Source organism: Euleptes europaea, chromosome 12 (genome assembly GCF_029931775.1).
Source record: "Euleptes europaea isolate rEulEur1 chromosome 12, rEulEur1.hap1, whole genome shotgun sequence".
Lineage (NCBI taxonomy): Eukaryota > Metazoa > Chordata > Lepidosauria > Squamata > Sphaerodactylidae > Euleptes > Euleptes europaea.
This window is the reverse complement of record NC_079323.1, coordinates 5,011,968-5,033,437: the sequence shown is the minus strand read 5'-3', so window position 1 is coordinate 5,033,437 and position 21,470 is coordinate 5,011,968. Positions and strand designations below refer to the sequence as shown.

The window sequence follows — 21,470 nt, the reverse complement described above, 5'->3', positions numbered from 1 at the left end:
TATAATAACCATCTTCAAGTACTTGAGGGGCTGTCACATAGAGGATGGTGCCGAGTTGTTTTCTGTTGCCCCAGAAGGTCGGACCAGAACCAACGGACTGAAATTAAATCAAAAGAGTTTCTGTCTAGACATTAGGAAGAATTTTCTAACAGTTAGAGCAGTTTCTCAGGGGAACAGGCTTCCTCGGGAGAGCTCTCCTTCCCTGGAGGTTTTTAAGAAGAGGCTAGATGGCCATCTGTCAGCAATGCTGATTCTATGACCTTAGGCAGATCATGAGAGGGAGGGCATCTTGGCCATCTTCTGGGCATGGAGTAGGGGGTCACTGGGGGTTTGGGGGGGAGGTAATTGTGAATTTCCTGCATTGTGCAAGGGGTGGGACTAGATGACCCTGGTGGTACCTTCCAACTCTGTGATTCTATCATTCTATACAGTGAAGAACCTTTGTGCTGCGGTGGCAGCTGCCGCCGAAGCAACTTTTAAAGACTCTGCACAGCCAATAAGATCTTCAAAGGACAATCGGGAGCCCCCACTGGGCAAAAGCCCCATCTGGCTCTGGTTGCTTTCTAAAAACACTTGGGGGAGGGGCCAGGAAGGTGTCAGCGGGCGCAGTGGCAACCACGAGCACCACATTGCCAACTCCTGCTATATACTCTGAGACCCAGTGTGGGTACAGCCGTTTGACTGCTGAACTAGAACTGAGGGGAAAACCCAGGGTCAAATTCCCCCAAATCCCCACTCTGCCATGAAATGCCAGTCACCCCCCACCACCACCCTCAGTCTAAACAAACTCACAGGGCTGTTGTGGGGGCAACAGCAGAGGTGAGATCTACATACCACAGAAAATGGGATGAAAACACATCAAAAAATGCATGCAATAAGGAATTCAAATGTGAGAAGAGGAAGATTCCAAAGCCCTGACACTTCTGCTTAGATGCCATGCCAAAAATGCTTGTGGGCAACATGAGGGAAAACTAGCTCAAAGGGAGGGGTTGTGGCACAGTGGAACAGCATCTGCTTGGCATGCAGAAGGTCCCAGGTTCAACCCCTGGCATCTCCAGTTAAAAGGACCAGGCAAGTAGGTGACGTGAAAGACCTTTTCCTGAGACCCTGGAGAGCCATAGGGAGGGGCCATGGTTCAGTGGTAGAGCATCTGCTTGGCATGCAGAAGATCCCAGGTTCAATCCCCAGCATCTCCAGTTGAAAGGGCCAGGCAGTAGGTGATGTGAAAGACCTCCGCCTGAGACCCTGGAGAGCCATGGCAAGGGGGTGTGACTCAGTGGCAGAGCATCTGCTTAGCATGCAGAAGGTGCCAGGTTCAATCTTTAGCATCTCCAGTTGAAAGGGCCAGGCAGTAGGTGATGTGAAAGACCTCCACCTGAGACCCAGGAGAGCTGCTGCCGGTCTGAGTAGACAATCCTGGCTTCAATGGGCCGAGGATCTGACTCAGTATAAAGGCAACTTTGTGTGTTCGTGCGTGTTCACGTGGAACACGAGGCTGAATTCTAGGAATGGGCTGAATGCCAACATAATAATTAAAAAAACACATTTCACAAGCATGCAAGAGAGTTAAGAATCCCAAGAAGATCAGGGATCCGAGTGACAGCTACAACCTCACGGTAACCCCAAACTGTTTATCCACAGACAGCTTAAGGCCTGGATCCTTTTTAGAAGAAGTAGTGAGCTCAGAAGCAAACTTAAGCAACCCTCCCATTGTAGCCCTTAGCAGGACGGCATGTGGGGTCCTGCTCTGGTAGAGGGGAACTGATGAAAATCACCGCCCTCCCTTTCCTGTGCTGGTTCATGCATCTTTTACCAACAGAAGTCACAGTTAGGACCAAAAAGAAGAAGAGTTGGTTTTTATATGCCGACTTTCTCCACCACTTAAGGAAGAATCAAACTGGCGTACAATCACCTTCCCTTCCTCTCCCCACAAGACACCCTGTGAGGTAGGTGGGGCTGAGAGAGTTCAGAGAACTGTGACTGGCCCAAGGTTACCCAACTTGCTTCATGCGTAGCAGTGGGGAAACAAATCCAGTTCACCTGATTCGAGTCCGCTGCTCTTAACCACTACACCACACTAGCTCTCCAAGCCAAAGTCCAGTTTCGTAAGAGTTGTTCTGTCCAAGCGGGGACCAAACCCCATCCCAGGACAACCAGGCAACCAGCCTCACTCAAAGCATGGTGCGGTGGTTGAAGCATCGGACTAGGATCCGGGAGACCCGGGTTCCAATCCCCATGGGGAGGGGCTGTGGCTCAGTGGTAGAGCATCTGCTTGGCATGCCAGAAGGTCCCAGGTTCAATCCCTGGCATCCCCAGTTAAAGCGACCAGGCAACTAGGTGATATGAAAGACCTCTGCCTGAGACCCTGGAAAGCCGCTGCCAGTCTGAGTAGACATTACTGACTTTGATGGGCCGAGGGTCTGATCCAGTACAAGGCAGCTTCATGTGTTCACTCTGCCATGGAAGGTCACTGGGTGACCTCGGGCTAAGTCATACGCTACCAGCCTAACCTACCTCTCAGGGTTGTTGTGAGGATAAAAGTGGAGGGGAGGGGAACAACGTGAGCCACTTTGGATCTCCATGGGCAAGACAGGCAGGGTATAAATGAAGTCAACGAAGGCCCACTGGCAATCTTTAAGGATCTCACCTTGGGACCCCTGTGAGGATTCCGTGGAAGAGCTGCTGTCGGCGTACGCCTGGGGCTCTTCTTTCACTTCCGGCAATGCAGCGGCCCCCGCCTCCACCACGCGGGACGCCTGCTGCAGCGTTTCAGTGACCAGCTGCCTCGTCTGCTCGCTCACGACAGTGGCCTGGAAGGTCACCGGCTTTGGCTTGATCAGCACCTGAGAGGCAAAGAGAATAATCTCGCCTGAGCGACAAGGCTTCAAGCTGACGCATACGGATCGGTCCGAGCGGGGACTAGCTCTCGGCCCGAGCATCTGCCCGTTTCGGAACTGTCACGTCGTATGGAGATCTTTGAACTGTTTGCATTTTTATCCTGCTTCTTCTCCCCTCAAAACCTGGCTTTTAAAGCAATTGGCAAGAACAGGAAAGACAAAAAACAAAAGGGGGAAGGAAAGACCCAACCTTAAACCAAAGCTGGGTACCCAAAGGCTGGGTGGAAGAAGACTCAATTATGTAAAGAAATATATTTACTTTAAGGAGCTATTATCTGTACTAAAAACATTAAAATTTTATTCTAAAAGAAAGCACAAAATGGCAGCTAATACAGGTTGATAAACTAAAACCACAATCCAAACGCGTTTCGCCCCCCTGGCCTTCATCAGTGGTCTAATAACATAACTTATAATGCATATAGATACGTAATACAACATGTATAACAGTATTAAAGCAGAATTATAACAACCCAGGCATATATGGAAGGAGGCATCTGAGCACAGGAGCTGCATCAGAACGAATAAGCTGGCAGTACCGCCTGTACCACACTTCACAACACTTCTTGCGATTGCCCCCACCCCCCCGGACACAAAATCCTGTTCTGCTTACCTGCGTCTTTCCTTGCTGGCCGTACACAATTTTGGTGGGGATGATTTTGGTCGCCGGCTGAATGGCGGAACCGATCCCCTTTGGCTGCGTGACGATCATTTTCGTAATGGGTCTGGTGGCTGTGATAATGGCCGGCTTCGCCCCGGCTGGCACTGCTTGGATCGTTTTTTCTCCCTGAGGACGAGACATACAGGTGATGTCTGGGAGGTTTTCAGAGGCAGAGATGCCCTAGTCTAAAATCCATAGTCATCCTCGCAGCTTGGCTCGCTTCCTCAAGTTATCGGCAAGCACATTTTTGCTGCGTGCCTGCTCTCTTCCTGAGGCATGACTCGCCGTGACAGTGGGGGGCTGTACCATTGAAATGACTCTCAAAACCATGCCAAATCCCCCTTCCTCCTTCTAAAGAACTGCTAAACAGCAAATTTTTACCGCTGCACCTCTTTAGAATGTCCTGAAGTTTCACCTCATTTAACATTTTAAGTCTGTAGACGCACTGTACATTTGAGCAGAAAGGTGGTCTCGTAGAAATTCTACTTGGCTGCCATTTTTGTTGCTGGCAAGGCTGGCCGATGAGGCCTTTTGCTTCTGAACCTGATTTCCGTCAGCTCGAGCAGAAGGGTAAATGCAGCTGGAAAGTCCACCCTTCTTTGAGGGTGGAGAGCGACTCACAGCTGGTCCAGGTGATGGTGCCCATAGGGAGACCACCTGTAATTATTTGGTCAGCGTGCATGTGACCCTCTTTGCCTACAGCCCAGAAGAAGGAGGAGGAGGAGGAGAAGAGTTGTTTTCTATATGCCGACTTTCTGTACCACTTAAGCGAGAATCAAACCAGCTTACAATCACCTTCCCTTCCCCTCCCCACAACAGACACCCTGTGAGGTAGGTAGGGCTGCGAGAACTGTGACCAGCCCAAGGTCACCCAGCTGGCTTCATGTGGAGGAGTGGAGAATCAAACCCAGTTCTCCAGATTAGAGTCCACCACTCCAAACCACCGCTCTTAACCACTACACTACGCTGGCTTTCTTTGGGAAGGGCCATGCAGGCCATCTAGTCCCACCTCCTGCTCAATGCAGAATCAGCCGAGAGCAGCCCCAAAAAGTGTTTGTCCAGCTGCTGGTTGAAAAGACTGCCAGAGAGGGGGAGCCTCATCCACCTCCCTTACGCAGCCGATTCCACTGGAATTTTCCCTAAGTATCACAGAATCCTCTCTGTAGATATAAATGCAGAGGTCCTGCAGAGATGTTTAAAATGGACTCCGTGTGGAGTAGTGGTTGGCATCTGTGAGACCCAGGTTCGCATCGCCACTCCGCCATGGAAGTCCCTTGATGACCTTGGTCCTGACCTTCTTGGCCTTACCTACCCCCACACGGTTATTGTGCTAAAACGGGAAAGAGAACTATGCAGATTGGCCTGAACTTCATGAAGAAGGATGGGATAAAGGCATACTAGAGGGGAAGGGGCTGTGGCTCAGTGGTAGAGCATCTGCTTGGCATGCAGAAGGTCCTAGGTTCAATCCTTAGCATCTCCAGTTAAAAGGATCGGGCAGCAGTTGATGCATGAGAACCTGGAGAGCCATGGGGAGGGGCTGTGGCTCAGTGGTAGAGCCTTTGCTTGGCATGCAGAAGGTCAAGGGTTCAATCCCCGGCATCTCCAGTTAAATGGATCAGGCAGTAGTTGATGTGTGAGACCCTGAAGAGCTATGGGGAGGGGCAGTGGCTCAGTGGTAGAGCATCTGCTTGGCATGCGGAAGGTTCCAGGTTCAATCCTTGGAATCTCCAGTTAAAGGGACTAGGCAAGTAGGTGATGTGAAAGACCTCCGCCTGAGACCCTGGAGAGCCATGGGGAGGGGCTGTGGCTCAGTGGTAGAGCCTCTGCTTGTCATACAGAAGGTCTGTGGTTCCATCCCCGGCATCTCCAGTTAAAGGGACTAGGCAAGTAGGTGATGTGAAAGACCTCTGCCTGAGACCCTGGAGAGCCACTGCCGGTCTGAGTAGACAATACTGAATTTGATGGATCAAGGGATTCAGGATAAGGCAGCTTCATGTGTTCACAGACAGACATGACAGCACTTCCCCATCGGTACCCTAACAACTTTGCTCCTTGACGCTGCTTCACCTTTCGGGGCCAGCTTTACAGTCCCGACAACGCAACTCCACACTTACCCCAGCGTTGAGCAACGTTGTGACAACGTTCTTCCCAGGAAGGCCTTGGATGGTGGTGCCTTTGCCCGTCGTCTTTTGCACGACGATCACGTTCGGCTTGGACGTCACGGGGATGGTGGTGATTTTGGTCGTCGTCCCTTGAAAGCAAAAACACAAGGGGGGAAAGGAGGCCTAGGGGTTAAGACCGGCAACCCTGCCATTGATCCAACAGTTCCCCCCCAGGCCATTCAATTCTCAGTGGATTTTTTCCTACTAAACTTGGAGGCGGGGAGAAAACATGTGCAAGAGAACATGGGCGGCAGATGCAGCATGCTTTCTTTTCCGGGTATGGAAGCTATTGATATGCAACAGGGGACTGCCCAGCCCAGAAGCAGTTCCCTCCTCCCTCTAGGAGGGGGAGTGGGTCTGCGCACATGGCTTCGAGAACTGGTGTCCCAAGCGCATGAGGGCTCTAGGCATGACCCCTGCGCTAGGGAAATACCCACAAAATGGGGGGGGGCATTCTGTGACAATCGTGTAGAGTTCAGACAAAGTTTCTCGCGCAGTGTGCATTTTGGATACCTTTTTGTTGAAAATAGGTCTTCATCAAGGAGTTACCTTTAAAAAAAAGTGAAAATAAAATAGTTTGGTCTACAAACAGTCGTATTTGCTAGGATTTTGCCAATTTGCAGGCGAGGGGTGGGGAGGGAGGGGAAGGAAGGTAGAAAGAAGTTTAATACAAAAAAACCACAGACTGAACACGTGTCCCTGTTACCAAGATGCTTTTCAACAGTACAGAAGGATGGATTCACGTTCCTTTGGCATCTACCTGAACGATCTGTTGAGGAGGTTATGAGCATCGCACCTTAAATGGTGTGCACCTGCGTCGCACCCTGGGACCTGCTGTTCCCCAATGGCTAGATGGCCATCTAACAGCAAGGCTGATGCTGCGAACTCAGGCAGATCGCGAGAGGGAGGGCAGGAAGTGATGAGCCAGTGCTCGGCTCTGGTGGCCCTTTCTTACATGCCCAGGGGGAACGTCGATCGCCACTTGGGGGTCAGGAAGGAATTTTTCTCCAGGCCAGATTGCCAGAAGGGTTTTTGCCTTCTTTGGGGCATATAGCTGGGGTCGCTGGGGGAGTGGAGGGGGGAGGTAGTTGTGAATTTCCTGTGCTGTGCAGGGGGTTGGACTGGATGATCCTAGAGGTTCCTTCCATCTCTATGTTTCTATGATCTGTCACAAATTCAGTATCTCTATTCTCGTCATGGCCAAATCTGTGGATACTTAAATCCAGAGACTGGAGCCATGACCAGACAAGATAACCACTGTGGTGTAGACAAATTCAGTATCTCTATTCTCGTCATGGCCAAATCTGTGGATACTTAAATCCAGAGACTGGAGCCACAACAGACAAGATAACCACTGTGGTGTAGTAGTTAAGAGCAGTGGACTCTAATCTGGAGAACCGGGTTTGATTCCCCGCTCCTCCACATTAAGCCTGCTGGCTGACCTTGGGCCAGTCACAGTTCCCTCAGAATTCTCTCAGCCCCACCTACCTCACAAGGTGCCTGTTGTGGTGAGGGAAAGAGAAGGCGACTGTAAGCTACTGGGGGAGTGGGAAGGGGAGGGGAATTGTAAATTTCCTGGGTTGTGCAGGGGGTTTGACTAAATGACCCTGGAGGTCCCTCTCAGCTCTACGCTTGCTCCCTGGGCACACCAATATTGTTCCACCTTATAAAGAGCAAACTGAGCAGCTATGACTTGCTGGCTTATGCCGTTCCAACAAGTGAATAGTCTAGGGCTGGGGTGTCGAACTCATTTGTTACGAGGGCCGGATATGATTTAAATGTTACTTGGCCGAACCGGGTCACGCCTCACCAGCCCAGATCGGGAGCGGGGTGTGCGGCTGCCTCGGCTGGTGAGCCCACAGCAGGCTCGCCAGCCCAGATCAGGACTGGGGAGTGGCTGCCTTGGCTGGCCCGTGGGCCAGATAAGAGCTCTCAATGGGCTGGATCCAGGCCCTGGGCAATATATTTGACCCCTCCCCCAGCTCTCTAGGGTTGGCAGGTCCCTCTTTGCCATTGGTAGAGCCTGAGGAGGGCGGGGTTTGGGAAGGGGAGGGACTTCAACACCATACAGTCCAATTTCCAAAGCGGCCATGTTCTCCAGGTGAACCTATCTCTATCGGCTGGAGATCAGTTGTAATAGCAGGTCTGGAGGTTATTACCTGGAGGTTGATATAAAATAAACTCGAACTGCCAAAATCGTAATTGATAAAGAATATGCATCCACTATGACATATAGTTAATTTAAACGAGTTACATGTGGCTACAGTCCAAACAAAAGGGGTGGGGGAGAAAACAGGGAGAAACTACCGGATACCTGTACCACCCTCTTCTTTGGACTATTGCATCTTCTTCCCCCCCTTTTGTTTGGACTGTTGCCACATGTACAAGTTTTTGTAAATGAAAGGTTCTATATGTATCGTGTTAAGCACTTCTGGAAATTGATGAAAATATAATTCAGTGGGAGTTCAGTTTAATATTGAAGCTATGTTTTGGCACAACTCATTTAAATGCTAAAACTATATGCCATAGTGGCGGCATATTCTTTATCAATTACCTGGAGGTTGGCAACCCCACCCCTCCCTGGTCTAGGGCTATGAAGCAAAGCTGCTGTGAGCCAGCTTGTGGCTAGCACTGGTAAAAGCATCACAGGTCTTAAAAAGAATAGTTTTTTAAGATTTTTAATTTGAGGCAGCTGTATGTTTTAGAGAAGACTTAAAAAAAAAATAAGTGGGGGGGAAATCTGTCAACAATTGGTCTTACACTGGAGGGGGGACTGTGCTAGTTCCCCCTTGCAGCCCACCTCTTACATTTTTATCCCGAAGATAGCTTCAGGTGGGTAGCTGTGGAGTGCTCACTTTGCACACAGGAGATCTCACGTTCCGTCCATGTTATCTCCGAGAGCAGGTAACTTTCCTGGTCGGCTCTGCTCTCGGGACCCTCCACGGATTCCCAAGGGTCTGCGCAGTACAGTGGTTAGAATGCCTGACTAGGATCTGCGAGACCCGAGTTCCAATCCCCACTCTGCTCACAGGCTGACCTTGGGTAGATCAGAGGCCCTGAGCTTAATCCGCCATTCCAGGATACAGCGGGGAATGGGGAAACCACACACGTAGCCGTGCGCTCCCTGGGAGCGCGGTGGAATAAAAAGCATACTGGATGGACTGGGAGATTTTCAGACTGGTTCTAGAGGACCTGCTTCATTCACACAGAACACTGGCCAGGCCCTGCTTTTAACGGCTGCGTTTTGAAGCCCGTGCACCGACACCTACCGGAGACGATGTTACTGCTGATCAGCTTTCCTCCCAGGGTGGCCAGAGATTTGGGGACCACGGTGATGATGCTGCCGCTGGTGGTCTTGACGTACGTGGCGCCACCGGGTGTGCCGGTCAAGCGCGTCCCAAGGGATGGGCTCACCGTCGGACGGGTGTAAGTTGCTTGAGTCCCTAGGGCAGGAATACAGAGAGGGATCAACAGAGGCTTGGAACATTGAATGCTGCGAATAGATGCTCGGTGCCAAAGCAAGTGGGAGCTCTTACGTGAATCCTTCCTCCATTTAAAAAAGGCCCTGCATGCAGAAAACTAGATCTAGAAAAAGAGTTGGTTTTTATACTCCACTTTTCTTTACCTTTAAAGAGTCTCAAAGTGACTTACAATCTTCCTCTCTTCTCCCCCGCCCCACAACAGACACCTTGTGAGGTAGGTGGGGCTGAGAGTTCAGAAAGAACTGGCCCAAGGTCTCCCAGCAGGCTTCACGTGGAGGAGTTGGGAATCAAACCCAGTTCTCCAGATTAGAGTCCACCACTCATGTAGAGGAGGGGAATTGAACCCGGTTCTCCAGATTAGAGTCCACCACTCATGTGGAGGAATGCAGAAAATCGAACCCAGTTCTCCAGGTTAGAATCCGCCACTCTTAACCACTACACCGCGCTGGGGGAAGGATAGGATAGAAACCTTTTCTCTAACATATAGTTTTCCCTCTGCAGGGAACTTATATGTACAGAATTCAAATAATGCGCAAGCAGAGATGAACAGAAGTGGTTGGGCATTGCCTGCCTCTGCATAGCAACCCTGGACCTCTTTGGTGGTCTCTGATCCAAGTACTAACCAGGGCCAACTCTGCTTAGATTCAGAGATCTACAAGATCAGGCTACCTGGGCCATCCAGGTCAGGTCAAAAGCCATACAGAGGTGGTTTGCCATTGCCAGCCTCTGCGTAGCAACCCTGGACTTCCTTGGGGGGTCTCCCATCCAAGTGATAACCAGGGCCAACCTTGCTTAGCTTTCAAGGTCTGATGAGACGGGGCTAGCCTGGTGATAGTGGGCTTGAATCTAACTGTTCCTTCTGATCCGTTAGCAATTTGGCTTGAGAATACTACAAAACGAGAGGAGGAGGAAGAAGAGGAGGAGGAGAAGAATTGGTTTTTATATGCTGACTTTCTCCACCACTTAAGGAAGAATCAAACCGGCTCACAATCACCTCCCCTTTCCCTCCCTACAACAGATACCCTGTGAGGTAGGTGGGGCTGAGAGAGCTTTAGGAGAACTGTGACTAGCCCAAGGTCACCCAGCTGGCTTCATGTGGAGGAGTGGGGAATCCAACCCGGTTCTCCAGATCAGAGTCCACCGCTCCAACCCCCACTCTTAACCACTACACCACTCTGGCTCAGTCTGCCTTACGCCACCTGTGGCACAACCGTCACGAGGCTTTCCTTCCCCGCTTGGCCGCCCCGGCGCACTCACCGGTGGGGGCGGTGACCAACTTTGTCGTCATGATCGTCCCGTTGCTGCTCACCACCATGATCGGAGAGTTGCTGCTGCTGGGCAAGGTGGCCGTGACCGGCTTGGGGAGGATTTTGCTGGGCTGAACCTGCTGGGTGATGATTTTGACCCCTGGGAGAAGAAATGAGGGAGGGGGAAGCTGCTTCAGGAAGTGAAGAGACATGTGCCAACACACACACACATCACACAACGGAGACACGTGCAGATCGTCTTCTAAACCATCATCCTTTTGAGGCATGAAGAAAACTGCGCTGAGAATCAGAGCTAGAAGGGACCACCAGGGTCATCTAGTCCAACCCCCTGCACAATGCAAGAAATTCACAACTACCTCCCTCCCCCAAGCACCCACAGTGACCCCTACTCCATGCCCGGAAGATGGCCAAGGTGCTCTCCCTCTCATTACCCGACTCCTGCTTGATCTGGATGGTGGGCTTGATGCCGGGGGGCAGAGGAGACTGCTGGGGAGGTGGGGGTGGCGGCGGCTGGGATGGTGTCGGTGTCTGGGTGACCGGAGAAGCCTGGGTCAGCTGGTGCTGCTGCTGCGCCTGCTGCTTGGGAAACTGTGCGAGGATCTGGGTCGGCGTCCCCACCAAGCTCTTGGGGGAAGGCAGCCTGGCCGAGGCCATCTTAATGGCTGACGTGGACACGCCTGGAAGAGAGGAGGCAAGCTAAGACGGTGGTGTCCCCTCGTTCTGAAAGCCGAACACACACAGCTGAATGGCAGTTGCTGAACTGGGGAAACCGGGTGCCTCTAGGAAGACCACAAGCAGGACGACTGCAGCAGCATTATCGTGCCTGTGTTCCACAGCACCTGGTATAATGGGCATGCTCCTCTGATCCTGGAGAGAATAGGGATGCATCATGACTAAACTTCATAACATAAGAAAAGCCCTGCTGGATCAGACCAAGGCCCATCAAGTCCAGCAGTCTGTTCACACAGCAGCCAACCAGGTGCCTCTAGGAAGCCCCCAAACAAGACGACTGCAGCAGCGTTATCCTGCCTGTGTTCCACAGCACCTAATATAATAGACATGCTCCTCTGGTACTGGAGAGAACAGGTATGTGTTGTGACTAGCATCCCTTTTGGCGAATAGCCATGGAAAGCCCTCTCCTCCATGAACATGTCCACTCCCCTCTGAAAGCCTTCCAAGTTGGCAGCCATCACCACCTCCTGGGGCAGGGAGGCCCACCTCCTGCCTCTCTGGGCCACGCACCCCCTCCCCTCTTCGAGCCAGCAAACGGCCGCCGAAGACAACCAGTGTCTCACCCTGCCCTACGGTCGACATCACGACGGAAGGGGTGGAGGACACCACGGTGGTCACGGCCACGGTGCTGGGAGCGGAGGAGGGGGTGGAACAGCCGCCGCTGCTGCTGCTGACCAGAGTGGACTGGGGGGCTGTGATGACCACCGGCTGCTTCTGAGTGGTCGAAGCGATCACGGAGGTGGGGACGAGCTTGGTGACCGCTGCGTAGTTGTGAGACTTCGAGAGGATGTTTGGCACGAAGGTGGAGCTGGGAGACGTGGTTACGATGATCACCTGGAAAAGAACCGTGAACAAATCATTTTTTTTAAAAGGGGGTGTTTGTTCGTCATGAGTTGAAATTTGGGCACGAGAGTGCTTCTTAAGGAAAGTTTTCAGCAATGGAGAAGTAATGTTCTCCTGCTCAATTTTGGCAATTTGTCATGGGGCTCTGGTGACTGTTCAGAGTCTCTTGTATTGGGGAAGACCTCGATTCAAGTCCGGGAGCACTGAAGATCATAGAAGAGTTGGTTTTTATATGCCAACTTTCTCTACCACTTAAAGAATCAAACTGACTTACCTTCCCCTCCCCACAACAGACACCCTATGAGGTAGGTGGGGCTGAGAGAGCTCTAAGAGAGCTGTGACTAGTCCAAGGTCACCCATCTGGCTTCGTGTAGGAGTGGAGAAACAAATCTAGTTCACCAGATTAGCCTCAGTCGCTCATGTGGAGGAGTGGGGAATCATACCTGTTTCTCCAGATCAGACTCCACTGCTCCAAACCACCACTCTTAACCACAACACCACACTCTCTCCTCGGCTGGAAGGGCAGGCAAAAGCACCATCCCCACCCATATCCCACCGCACACAAGCACCCCCTACCCCTACCTTCTGGGTGGTCGTGTTGGTCGTCTGCGTGGAGGGCTTGGTGAAGGTGATCTTCACGGGGGACATGTGGGGTGGCAGGGAGTTGGCGATGCTCTGCATGATGCTGCTCATCTTGGGGCTGCCGGGCACTGTGATGGTCTTCGTTGCTGGGATGACGGCCTTCGGGACTTCCTTTAGGAGGACGGGGGAGGAGCTCGAGGAGTTGGTGCGGCGCCGCTTGCGGGGCTTCTCGTCGTCGTCTGAGCAGCTCACACCTGCAAGATCCCACCCCCAGTTAGTTCTTAGTTACACGGGAGCCGCTGCGGGGCAACTTCTGACTGGGTTATAAGGGCTCAGGGATCTCAGTTTCTGGGTGTGTGTGTTAAGTGCCGTCAAGCTGCTTCCAACTCATGGTGACCCTATGACTCCCTTCTTTGCAACACCCCTCCCCCTCCTGACTGGGATAGAAGGTCCCTGGGATCACCATTCTTTGATATCTGACGAAGGGAGCTTTGACTTTCAAAAGCTTATAACCTGGACATCTTAAGAACGCAAGAAAAGCCTTGATCACCAAGGCCCATCAAGTCAAACCCAGTGGCCAATCAGGTGCCTCTAGGAAGCCCACAAGCAAGAAGACTGCAGCAGCATTATCCTGCCTGTGTTCCACACCACCTTCTGGCTTATGCTGAATTAATAGTAAATCTGAATCTGGATGCTCCTCTGATCCTGGAGAGGGTAGGTATGCATCATAAGAACATAAGAAAGGCCATGCTGGATCAGACCAAGGCCCATCAAGTCCAGCTGTCTGTTCACACAGTGGCCAACCAGGTGCCTCTAGGAAGCCCACAAGCAAGACGACTGCAGCAGCACCATCCTGCCTGTGTCCCACAGCACCTAATATAACAGGCATGCTCCTCTGATCCTGGAGAGAACAGGTATGCATCATGACCAGTATTCATTTCGACTAGTAGACACTGATAGCCCTCTCCTCCATGAACATGTCCGCTCCCCTCTTAAAGCCTTCCAAGCTGGCGGCCATCACCACATCCTGGGCAGGGAGTTCCACAGTTTAACTATGCGTTAAATTGTTCGTCTCTTAGGTGCTACTGGACTCGAATCTTGCTTTTCTACTGCAGACCCACATGGCTACCAGCCACAAACTTCCTTCATAAATAAAATAAAGGCAAGAGAGTGTCCAAAGAAGCTCTCTGGACTCTACGTTAATGCTTCTTGTATGCCCCTTTCTCTTACTTTTGACGTAAACCGCACTTCCGCTCGGCAAGACGACCACGTTGGAAGCTGGGCTGGCGGGCCGCGGGGACTTGACCGTCGCTATGCTGCCGCTTGGTACCGGGGTGGACGTCGGGGTGGAAGTCGTGCTTGTGTAGGAATAGCACACCACCACTAGAGAGGTAGGGAAAACGTCTGCTGCGTGAACAGGGAACAGAATCCTGCCGCCCTCTCGCTACTCTGACAGCTTTAAAAGCGCAGGCTTCCTCTCTGACATCCTCATGCTGAACATGATGCGCAAAACATGTTACAATCCACTGAAATGGAGGGGTCTTTCCAAATTGCCACAGAAATGTCAGGGGCTGAGAGGGGAAACCTACAACACCCCAGAAAAGAACACGAGGGCTCCGCTACAGATTCAACATACAGGTCGAGTATCTCCCATCCGGAATGTTTGGGACCAGAAGTGGTCCATATTTCTGATCCTTCCTTATTTTGGAATTTTTGCATATACATAAATGCCTTAAACGAATAAACAAATAAATAAAATGGCGTGGGCTGGGGTCGGAGGGGTACTGCCTGAATCACAGGGGGCCCCAATTCACCCGTGGTCAGTATTCGGATTCCTTTTTGCAGAAGTGGGGAAAGCCAAAGCCAGAACAGAGCATCCCTTTCAAGAACCGAGCCCTTTTCTCTCCCCGTACCCGATACCCAACGGCCCCCTTACCCTCGCTTTCTTTGCTTCCCGTCTCTGCGGGAGATGGAAGAGCCGCATTATGCTGGAGAGCCGCGTTGGCGACAGCATTTGCCGTGACAGTAAAAGCTGTCTGGGGGACCAGCCGTGGCATCAGGGGGACCAGCCGCCTCCCTTCGATGGACCACTCGGAAGAGCTGTTTGGCCCGGACATACTAGGGGGGAAACACAACGGTACTGATTCAGTGCTCCATTTAGTCACAGCCTGAATGGGTCTTCTCAGCCGCAAGGCACTGCCATTCAACTCTTCCTACATGTTGAGGCCACCAGCTTGGGCATGCTAAATATCCAATAGGTGAGGCTCTCCTGGGTCTCAGGTGGAGGTCTATTGCCTGGTCCCTTTAACTGGAGACCATCATCTATTGCCTGGTCCCTTTAACTGGAGAAGTTGGGGGCTGAACCTGGGACCTTCTGCATGCCGATTAGATGCTCTAACATTGAGCCACAGTCCCTCGCCATAGCTCTCCAGAGAGTCAGGCTGAGGTCTATTCACATCACGTACTACCTGGTTCTTTTAACTGGAGATGCCGGGGACTGAACCTGGGACCTTCTGCATGCTGAACAGATGCTCTGCCACTGAGCCATAGCCCCTCGCCACAGCTCTCCAGGGTCTCTAGCAGAGGTCTTCAAATTACCTACTACCTGGTGCTTTTAACTGGAGATTGCAGGGATTGAACCTGGGACCTTCTGCGTGCCAAGTGGAAGTTCTACCTCTGAGCCGTGGCCTCCCCCAAACATTTTGGACAGTTCTCTGCAATCTTTCCTAAGCACCAATCGCTTGCTCCGGACATCACAGCAAGTTTTACTTCCAGAGCATGGTGGATATTCGTTATTGCTGAAAGCAGTTTTGACTTTCAGCACTTGTGGGGGTGCGCACACCTTCTACAATTCTCACACACGGGGCAACGATGTTACTCTGCTAGAAATGCCTCACAGTCTGTGTACGCCCTGTGTTAAAGATCTGTTGCCAGACTGGGCTGTTCTTAAGAGCTGGTGAGTTAGCCACACTCTGAAATGAAACAATGAAAAAAAAGGATGCAGCTACATTTGTGGGAACCCCAGATTGAAAGATTTTAAACAGGGATCCCATCTTACTTATGTGCAATGGTTGTCAATCGCTCATCATTTACCGCCCTCCGAACTTCAGCTCGATGCCTTTCTGTTGAAATGCTGTGGAGAGAACCAAAATGTTAGATGCCGAAAAGGTTATCCAACAATACATTCTTGAGAGAGGTCACCCAGTTGGCTTCATGTGGAGGAGTGGGGAAACCAGCCCGGTTCACCAGATTAGAGTCCGCTGCTCATGCAGAGGAGTAGGGAATCAAACCCAGTTCTCCAGATCAGAGTCCAAACCACCGCTCTTAAACACTACACCACGCTGGCTCCCCTGAGAGCGTTGCTCCGGCCGCAGCTCAGTCTAATTCCTTTACAACTTTTGTTGGTGCAAGGGCCCATCGAACGCCACTGATGGTGTGCAAACGGAAGAGGCAGTGGTGGAGGAAACACACCGTGCTGCGGTAGGAGCGAAGCAAATGCAGGGCATGGCTGTCAGATCCAAGTCTAGGTCTCCACAAGAGATGCCGTCCAGGGCTTTTCAGGGCTGTCAGTCAACTGAAAATCTTTGCTGGCTAACCAATTCATTGATTCCATGTAGCGAGCATGTGTAGACACCACAGGTGTCTTCTTGCAATACCAAAGGCGCTCTAAGGTAGGTTATAATTCAACAAAAGCTACCACTCTTTGATGAAAGGAAACATCACCCTTTGCAGTCAGAGAATCATAGAATTGGAAGGGACCACCAGGGTCATCAAGTCCAACCCTCTGCACAACGCAGGAAATTTACAACTACCTCCCCCCACCCCACACCCCTAGTGACCAGAAGATGGCCAAGATGCCCTCCCTCTCATCATCTGCCTAAGGTCACAGAATCAGCATTGCTGACAGATGGCCATCTGGCCTCTGCTTAAAAACTCTCCAGGGAAGGAGAGCCCACCACCCCGAGGAAGCCTGTTCCACTGAGGAACCGCTCTAATGGTTAGAAAATTCTTCCTAACATCTAGAGCAGTGGTTCCCAACCATTATTTGACCAGGGACCACTAGGACTTTTTTGTTTGGTGCAGGGACCCCAAGGTTCAAAAGAAAAATTCCAAGAATTTGAAAATAAACTTTAATCATAACTGTTAGTTAAACATTAAACTTAGAATAATATTTGAATATATTTTTTATAATAGAGAAGTTTTAATTAAAAATATTAATTTATTATGGGTTTATAACTTTGTTTCGCGGACCCTAATTTAGTTCTCACGGACCCCTGGGGGTCCACGGACCCCTGGTTGGGAACCAGTGATCTAGAGGGAAACTCTTTTGATTTAATTTCAACCCACTGGTTCTGGTCCGACCTTCTGGGGCAACAGAAAACAACTCGGCACCATCCTCTATATGACAGCCCTTCAGGTACTTAAAGATGGTTATCATACCACCTCTCGGTCTTCTCCTCTCCAGGCTAAACATACCAAGCTCCTTCAACCTTTCCTCATAGGACTTGGTCTCCAGATCAATGCCAGGTGGTAATTCTTGTCTTTATAGAAGTACCAGATCACGTCCAGTCTTAACATCAGACAACTAAGAGAGAGGCTGATCGCTCCATGACTCTGAACATGAAGGCACTTTGTCACTGCGGCGTCACACACACATGCCCTCTATACTACTCCCATGCCCTCTATATGGGACTGCCCTTGAAAACTGGAAACTACAGCTTCCCCTGGAAAGCCACCACTGAGTTACTGATTGGAAGGTTTCAGACAGCACAGAACACCAGTCCTGAAAGTACCTGAGCACTTTGGAGAGTTCCCCAAGGAGGTCTTTCTTGTCCTTCGTGAGGTCCCCCTGAGCACGCAAGGCACTGATGACGCCAGCATACGCCTCCAATTCTAGAAGCATGGGGAGGGGGAGAATAAAGAGATTATATTTTCTGAAAAGAAGATGATTGCAATTAGCTATCATGACCAGCTGAGGTTTGCTTGTGACTTGTACCAATTTGCTCTTATTATGTCTCTCACTCATAGCAAAGGAGCCCCGTGGTAAGCCTCAGTACTGAAGTCAAAAGCTTTGCTAACGACCTGAGTTCAATCCCAATGGAAGACGGTTTCAGGTAGCCAGCTCAAGCTTGACTCAGCCTTCCATCCGAGGTCGGTCAAATGAGTCCCCAGCTTGCTGGGGGTAAAGTGTAGACGACCGGGGAAGGCAATGGCAAACCACCGCGTAAACACAGTCTGCCTAGGAAACGTCAGGATGTGACGTCACCCCATGGGTCAGGAATGACCCGGTGCTTGCACAGCAAGCACCTTTCACCACTCATAGCATGATTGAAAACTTTCAGGTTTGGGAAAATGTGGGTCGTACCCTTCGGATCTATTCCACCGGTGGAGGTGCTTTCCTCTGGTGGAAGACCTCTTCTGCCAGCACTTCCGCTAGAGGAGCAGATCTGCAAGACCTAATCCCTTGAATCAAACACCATTCTGCTATAATACGTGAATGCAGCTGTCTGGCAAAAACAGGAGGTGTGTCTCCCACGCCACACCGCAAACTGCGAATTAAAATCTTCAGTCAAACCCGCTTCCAGAATCCTAGACTGCGGGGAGAAATGATTCCTTTCCACCCAGAGGCCTGCAGTTCGATGTCAGAACGGAGCAGGATTCAAGTATTCCCAAAGATAGAAACCTTCAGCCATGTTCTGCACGCAATGGCAATGCACGAACACAAGAGGGCGCCACGTTTGCACACACCAGGAACAATTTTTCTGATTTTTTTACCATCAAGTCACAGCTGACTTGTGGCGACCCCGTTAAGGTTTTCAAGGCAAGAGACATTTGGAGGTGGTTTGCCATTGCCTGCCTCCGCGTGGGCTGGGAGAGTTCAGAGAGAACTGTGACTGGCCCAAGGTCACCCAGCAGGCTTCGTGTGGAGGAGTGGGGAATTGAACCCGGTTCTCCAGATTAGAGCCCGCCGCTCCTAACCACTGCTCTTAACCACTACACCACGCTGGTTGAACTCAGGGCCCGGTTAAAATGCTATCTCAAGGGCAATGGTGGTGGAAAGTGCCATCAAGTCGCAGCCGACTCATGATGACCCTGTAGGGTTTTCAAGGCAAGAAAGGAACAGAGGTGGTTTGCTATTGCCTGCCTCTGCGTAGAGCCCTGGACTCCCTTGGTGGTCTCCCATCCAAGGACTAACCAGGACTGCCTCTGCTTATCCCCCGAAATCAGGCTAGCCTGGGCCATCCAGGTCAGGGCAAAAGACATACAGAGGTGGTTTGTCATTGCCTGCCTCTGCGTAGCAACCCTGGGCTCCCTTGATGGTCTCCCATCACCAGGGCTGACCCTGCTTAGCTTCTGAGATCACGCTAGCCTGGACCAGCCAAGGACAGGCCAAGCACAGAACATACATGATTTTCTCTAACACAGCATGAATGGGGAAGGAAAAGCCCTCCCAGCGATCCGTAAGAAATCCCAAATGACTGGTGACTGCACCCACATTTATGAATTTGGAGATGTTTCCATGGCACACTGGCATTCTGGTGACAGACTCCTCCACATGTGCCACCAACTCATAACAAGGTGCCAGGGCACTCAGGGCCAGCATGATCTCGCCAGAGACAAATGGATCACAGTATACATCCAGAAGCAGGGACATGCCCTAAAACAAGAGACAGTTGCAAAGCTATTGGCTGATGCTGATCCAAATGTAACCCTTGCTGCGGCAAAATTTTTATCCATGGTTTTCAATGATACCTCCTTTTAACTGTGCTGCTCAGATATTGTATTTCCGTGTGTTTGGTTATTTTTGTATTGTCGAATTTACTGAATTTGTTTTGCTCATGACCTGTTGGGTCCGAGAGCATGAAGAACAGAAACAAAATTAAAAGGCAGCCAGGCCTGAGGGGAAAAGACAGACTTTGCAAAGGCGCTCCGCCTACCCAGCTTGCGAAGGACTCGCTTGCATTCATCTCTGCTGAGGTCCAGAAGGGTCGGCCACACGACAGGCATCGTTCCTCCGGCGGTCTGCTCCCGCGGAGCTCAGCCTCCCTGCCGACACACGCACAAGCGAGAAAAGAAGCGTCAAGAGGAAAGCGGAACGCTGAACTGCCGAGGCTGTAGCCGCCGTCGGCCGGCCTCAAACCCAGGCCAGCCAAACCACAGTTCCGAGGGCCGTCGAGCAGCCATCTGGTGGCTACCCCGCCGTTCGGGGTGGCCCGTCAGGCTCTGTGGAATGGGCTGAGAGCTTCCAAGGTTGAGCTAAAAACAAAATCATTAGATGTATTGCGAGGTGTGCGCTATAAAATTGTTAAAAACACAGGGCCTGGAATACAGGCTACATATAAAAATATCCATTGTAAAATTCTTATACACAATCAATGTAAATGACCAATGCTAGACCAGACGCGTTTCGGCTTGAACAGACCTGCCTTGGTAGTCATAAATACAGAAAGTTATTAAAAAACACATCCGGAAATAAATCTTATGAGATATTTTTATCTCATATTTTGGGTGGCTTGATGTAAACTCTTGACCCATCAGAATTAACAGTGCTTCCGGATATGGGTACATCAACCCGTGATAAATCCACAATCACCTCGTGAGGTAGGTGGGGCTGAGAGAGAAGTTCGGAAAGAACTGTGACTGGCCCAAGGTCACCCAGCAGGCTGCATGTGGAGGAGTGGGGAAGAAGATTTGGTTTTTATATGCCGACTTTCTCTACCACTTAAGGAAGAATCAAACTGGCTTACAATCGCCTTCCCTTCCCCACAACAGACACCCTGTGAGGTAGGTGGGGCTGAGAGAGTGAGACTAGCCCAAGGTCACCCAGCTGGTTTCATGTGGAGGAGGGGGGAAGCAAACCCAGTTCACCACATTGGAGTCCGCCACTCCAAACCACCTAGCCACTACACCACGGTAGGAGGGAACTTGCAATCCATAGATTGTCTACCGAGGAGGAGAAGAAGAAGAAGAAGAGTTGGCTTTTATATGCTAATTTTCTCTGCATTTTAAGGAGAATCCAACCGGCTTACAATCTCCTTCCTTTCCTCCCCCCACAACAGACACCTTGTGAGGTGAGAGAGAGTTCGGAGAGCTGTGACTAGCTCAAGGTCACACAGCTGGCTTCACGTGGAGGAGTGGGGAAACCAACCCAGTTCACCAGATTAGACTCTGCCACTCTTGTGGAGGAGTGGGGAATTGAACCCGGTTCTCCAGATCAGAGCCCGCCGCTCCAAACCACGCTGGCTCTCAGGACGGTTGTCCCTAAGGGTCACCAGAGCTTCTGCTGGGGCTTTTTTCAGCCGCCGCTGAAAGTTCAAGCTGCTCCCTCCTTACCTCTTTTTAAGAAAGCATGAATTCAATGGGTCTGAGCCTTCAAAATTTCTTCCCCTAACGAAGGCACTTTCTACACCAGAGGAAAGCACCTCTGTTAGGTGAAAGGATCTGTGTGATCCCTCGACTTTCCACTGGCGTTACTGCCGTTTGTGCGGACTGTGGATCAGGACCCAGGGGTCTCGTTTGCTTTTTACCGGCCATCTAACAATGCTGATTTCGTGATACCAATGATTTAGGCGGACTGAATGCTACTTATGTTTATTTGCACAGACTTGGAAACCACCCTGAGCGTGCTGGGAGACCAAAGGCAATCTATAATTTTTTTTAATGAAGATATTTTCAGACGGCTGCATTTTAAAAGGGAAGATAGCAAAGACACCCTCTTTTTTTTAACTTGTTCTGCTGGAGAAAGGGACTGATCAAACCAAAAGGCTTCTTGGTTTTTTCTCCAGAAAAACAATGCACCCTTGGCTTGAGGAGTTGTCTGGCGGACTTGCATTCATTTAACAACA

At 50.9% G+C, this 21,470-nt stretch overlaps 1 protein-coding gene across 2 annotated transcripts in view; it reads right to left on the bottom strand.

Annotated features, from left to right (window-relative positions):
* EMSY (EMSY transcriptional repressor, BRCA2 interacting) overlaps positions 1-19,681 on the bottom strand; it is a 33,303-nt gene extending 13,622 nt beyond the window's left edge. For both annotated transcript variants that reach the window (XM_056858265.1, XM_056858266.1), the window contains exons 1-14: positions 19,563-19,681; positions 17,418-17,517; positions 15,683-15,757; positions 14,561-14,742; positions 13,855-14,007; positions 12,625-12,878; positions 11,763-12,033; positions 10,899-11,144; positions 10,457-10,606; positions 8,987-9,160; positions 6,231-6,266; positions 5,670-5,806; positions 3,508-3,681; positions 2,648-2,843 (exon numbers count right to left, since the gene is read on the bottom strand). In XM_056858265.1, coding sequence (XP_056714243.1) covers positions 2,648-2,843; positions 3,508-3,681; positions 5,670-5,806; positions 6,231-6,266; positions 8,987-9,160; positions 10,457-10,606; positions 10,899-11,144; positions 11,763-12,033; positions 12,625-12,878; positions 13,855-14,007; positions 14,561-14,742; positions 15,683-15,757; positions 17,418-17,517; positions 19,563-19,632 — 2,218 coding nt within the window. In that variant the 5' untranslated portion in view covers positions 19,633-19,681. The remainder of the gene's footprint in view (positions 1-2,647; positions 2,844-3,507; positions 3,682-5,669; positions 5,807-6,230; positions 6,267-8,986; positions 9,161-10,456; positions 10,607-10,898; positions 11,145-11,762; positions 12,034-12,624; positions 12,879-13,854; positions 14,008-14,560; positions 14,743-15,682; positions 15,758-17,417; positions 17,518-19,562) is intronic.
* Between the last annotated feature and the right edge of the window lie 1,789 nt (positions 19,682-21,470).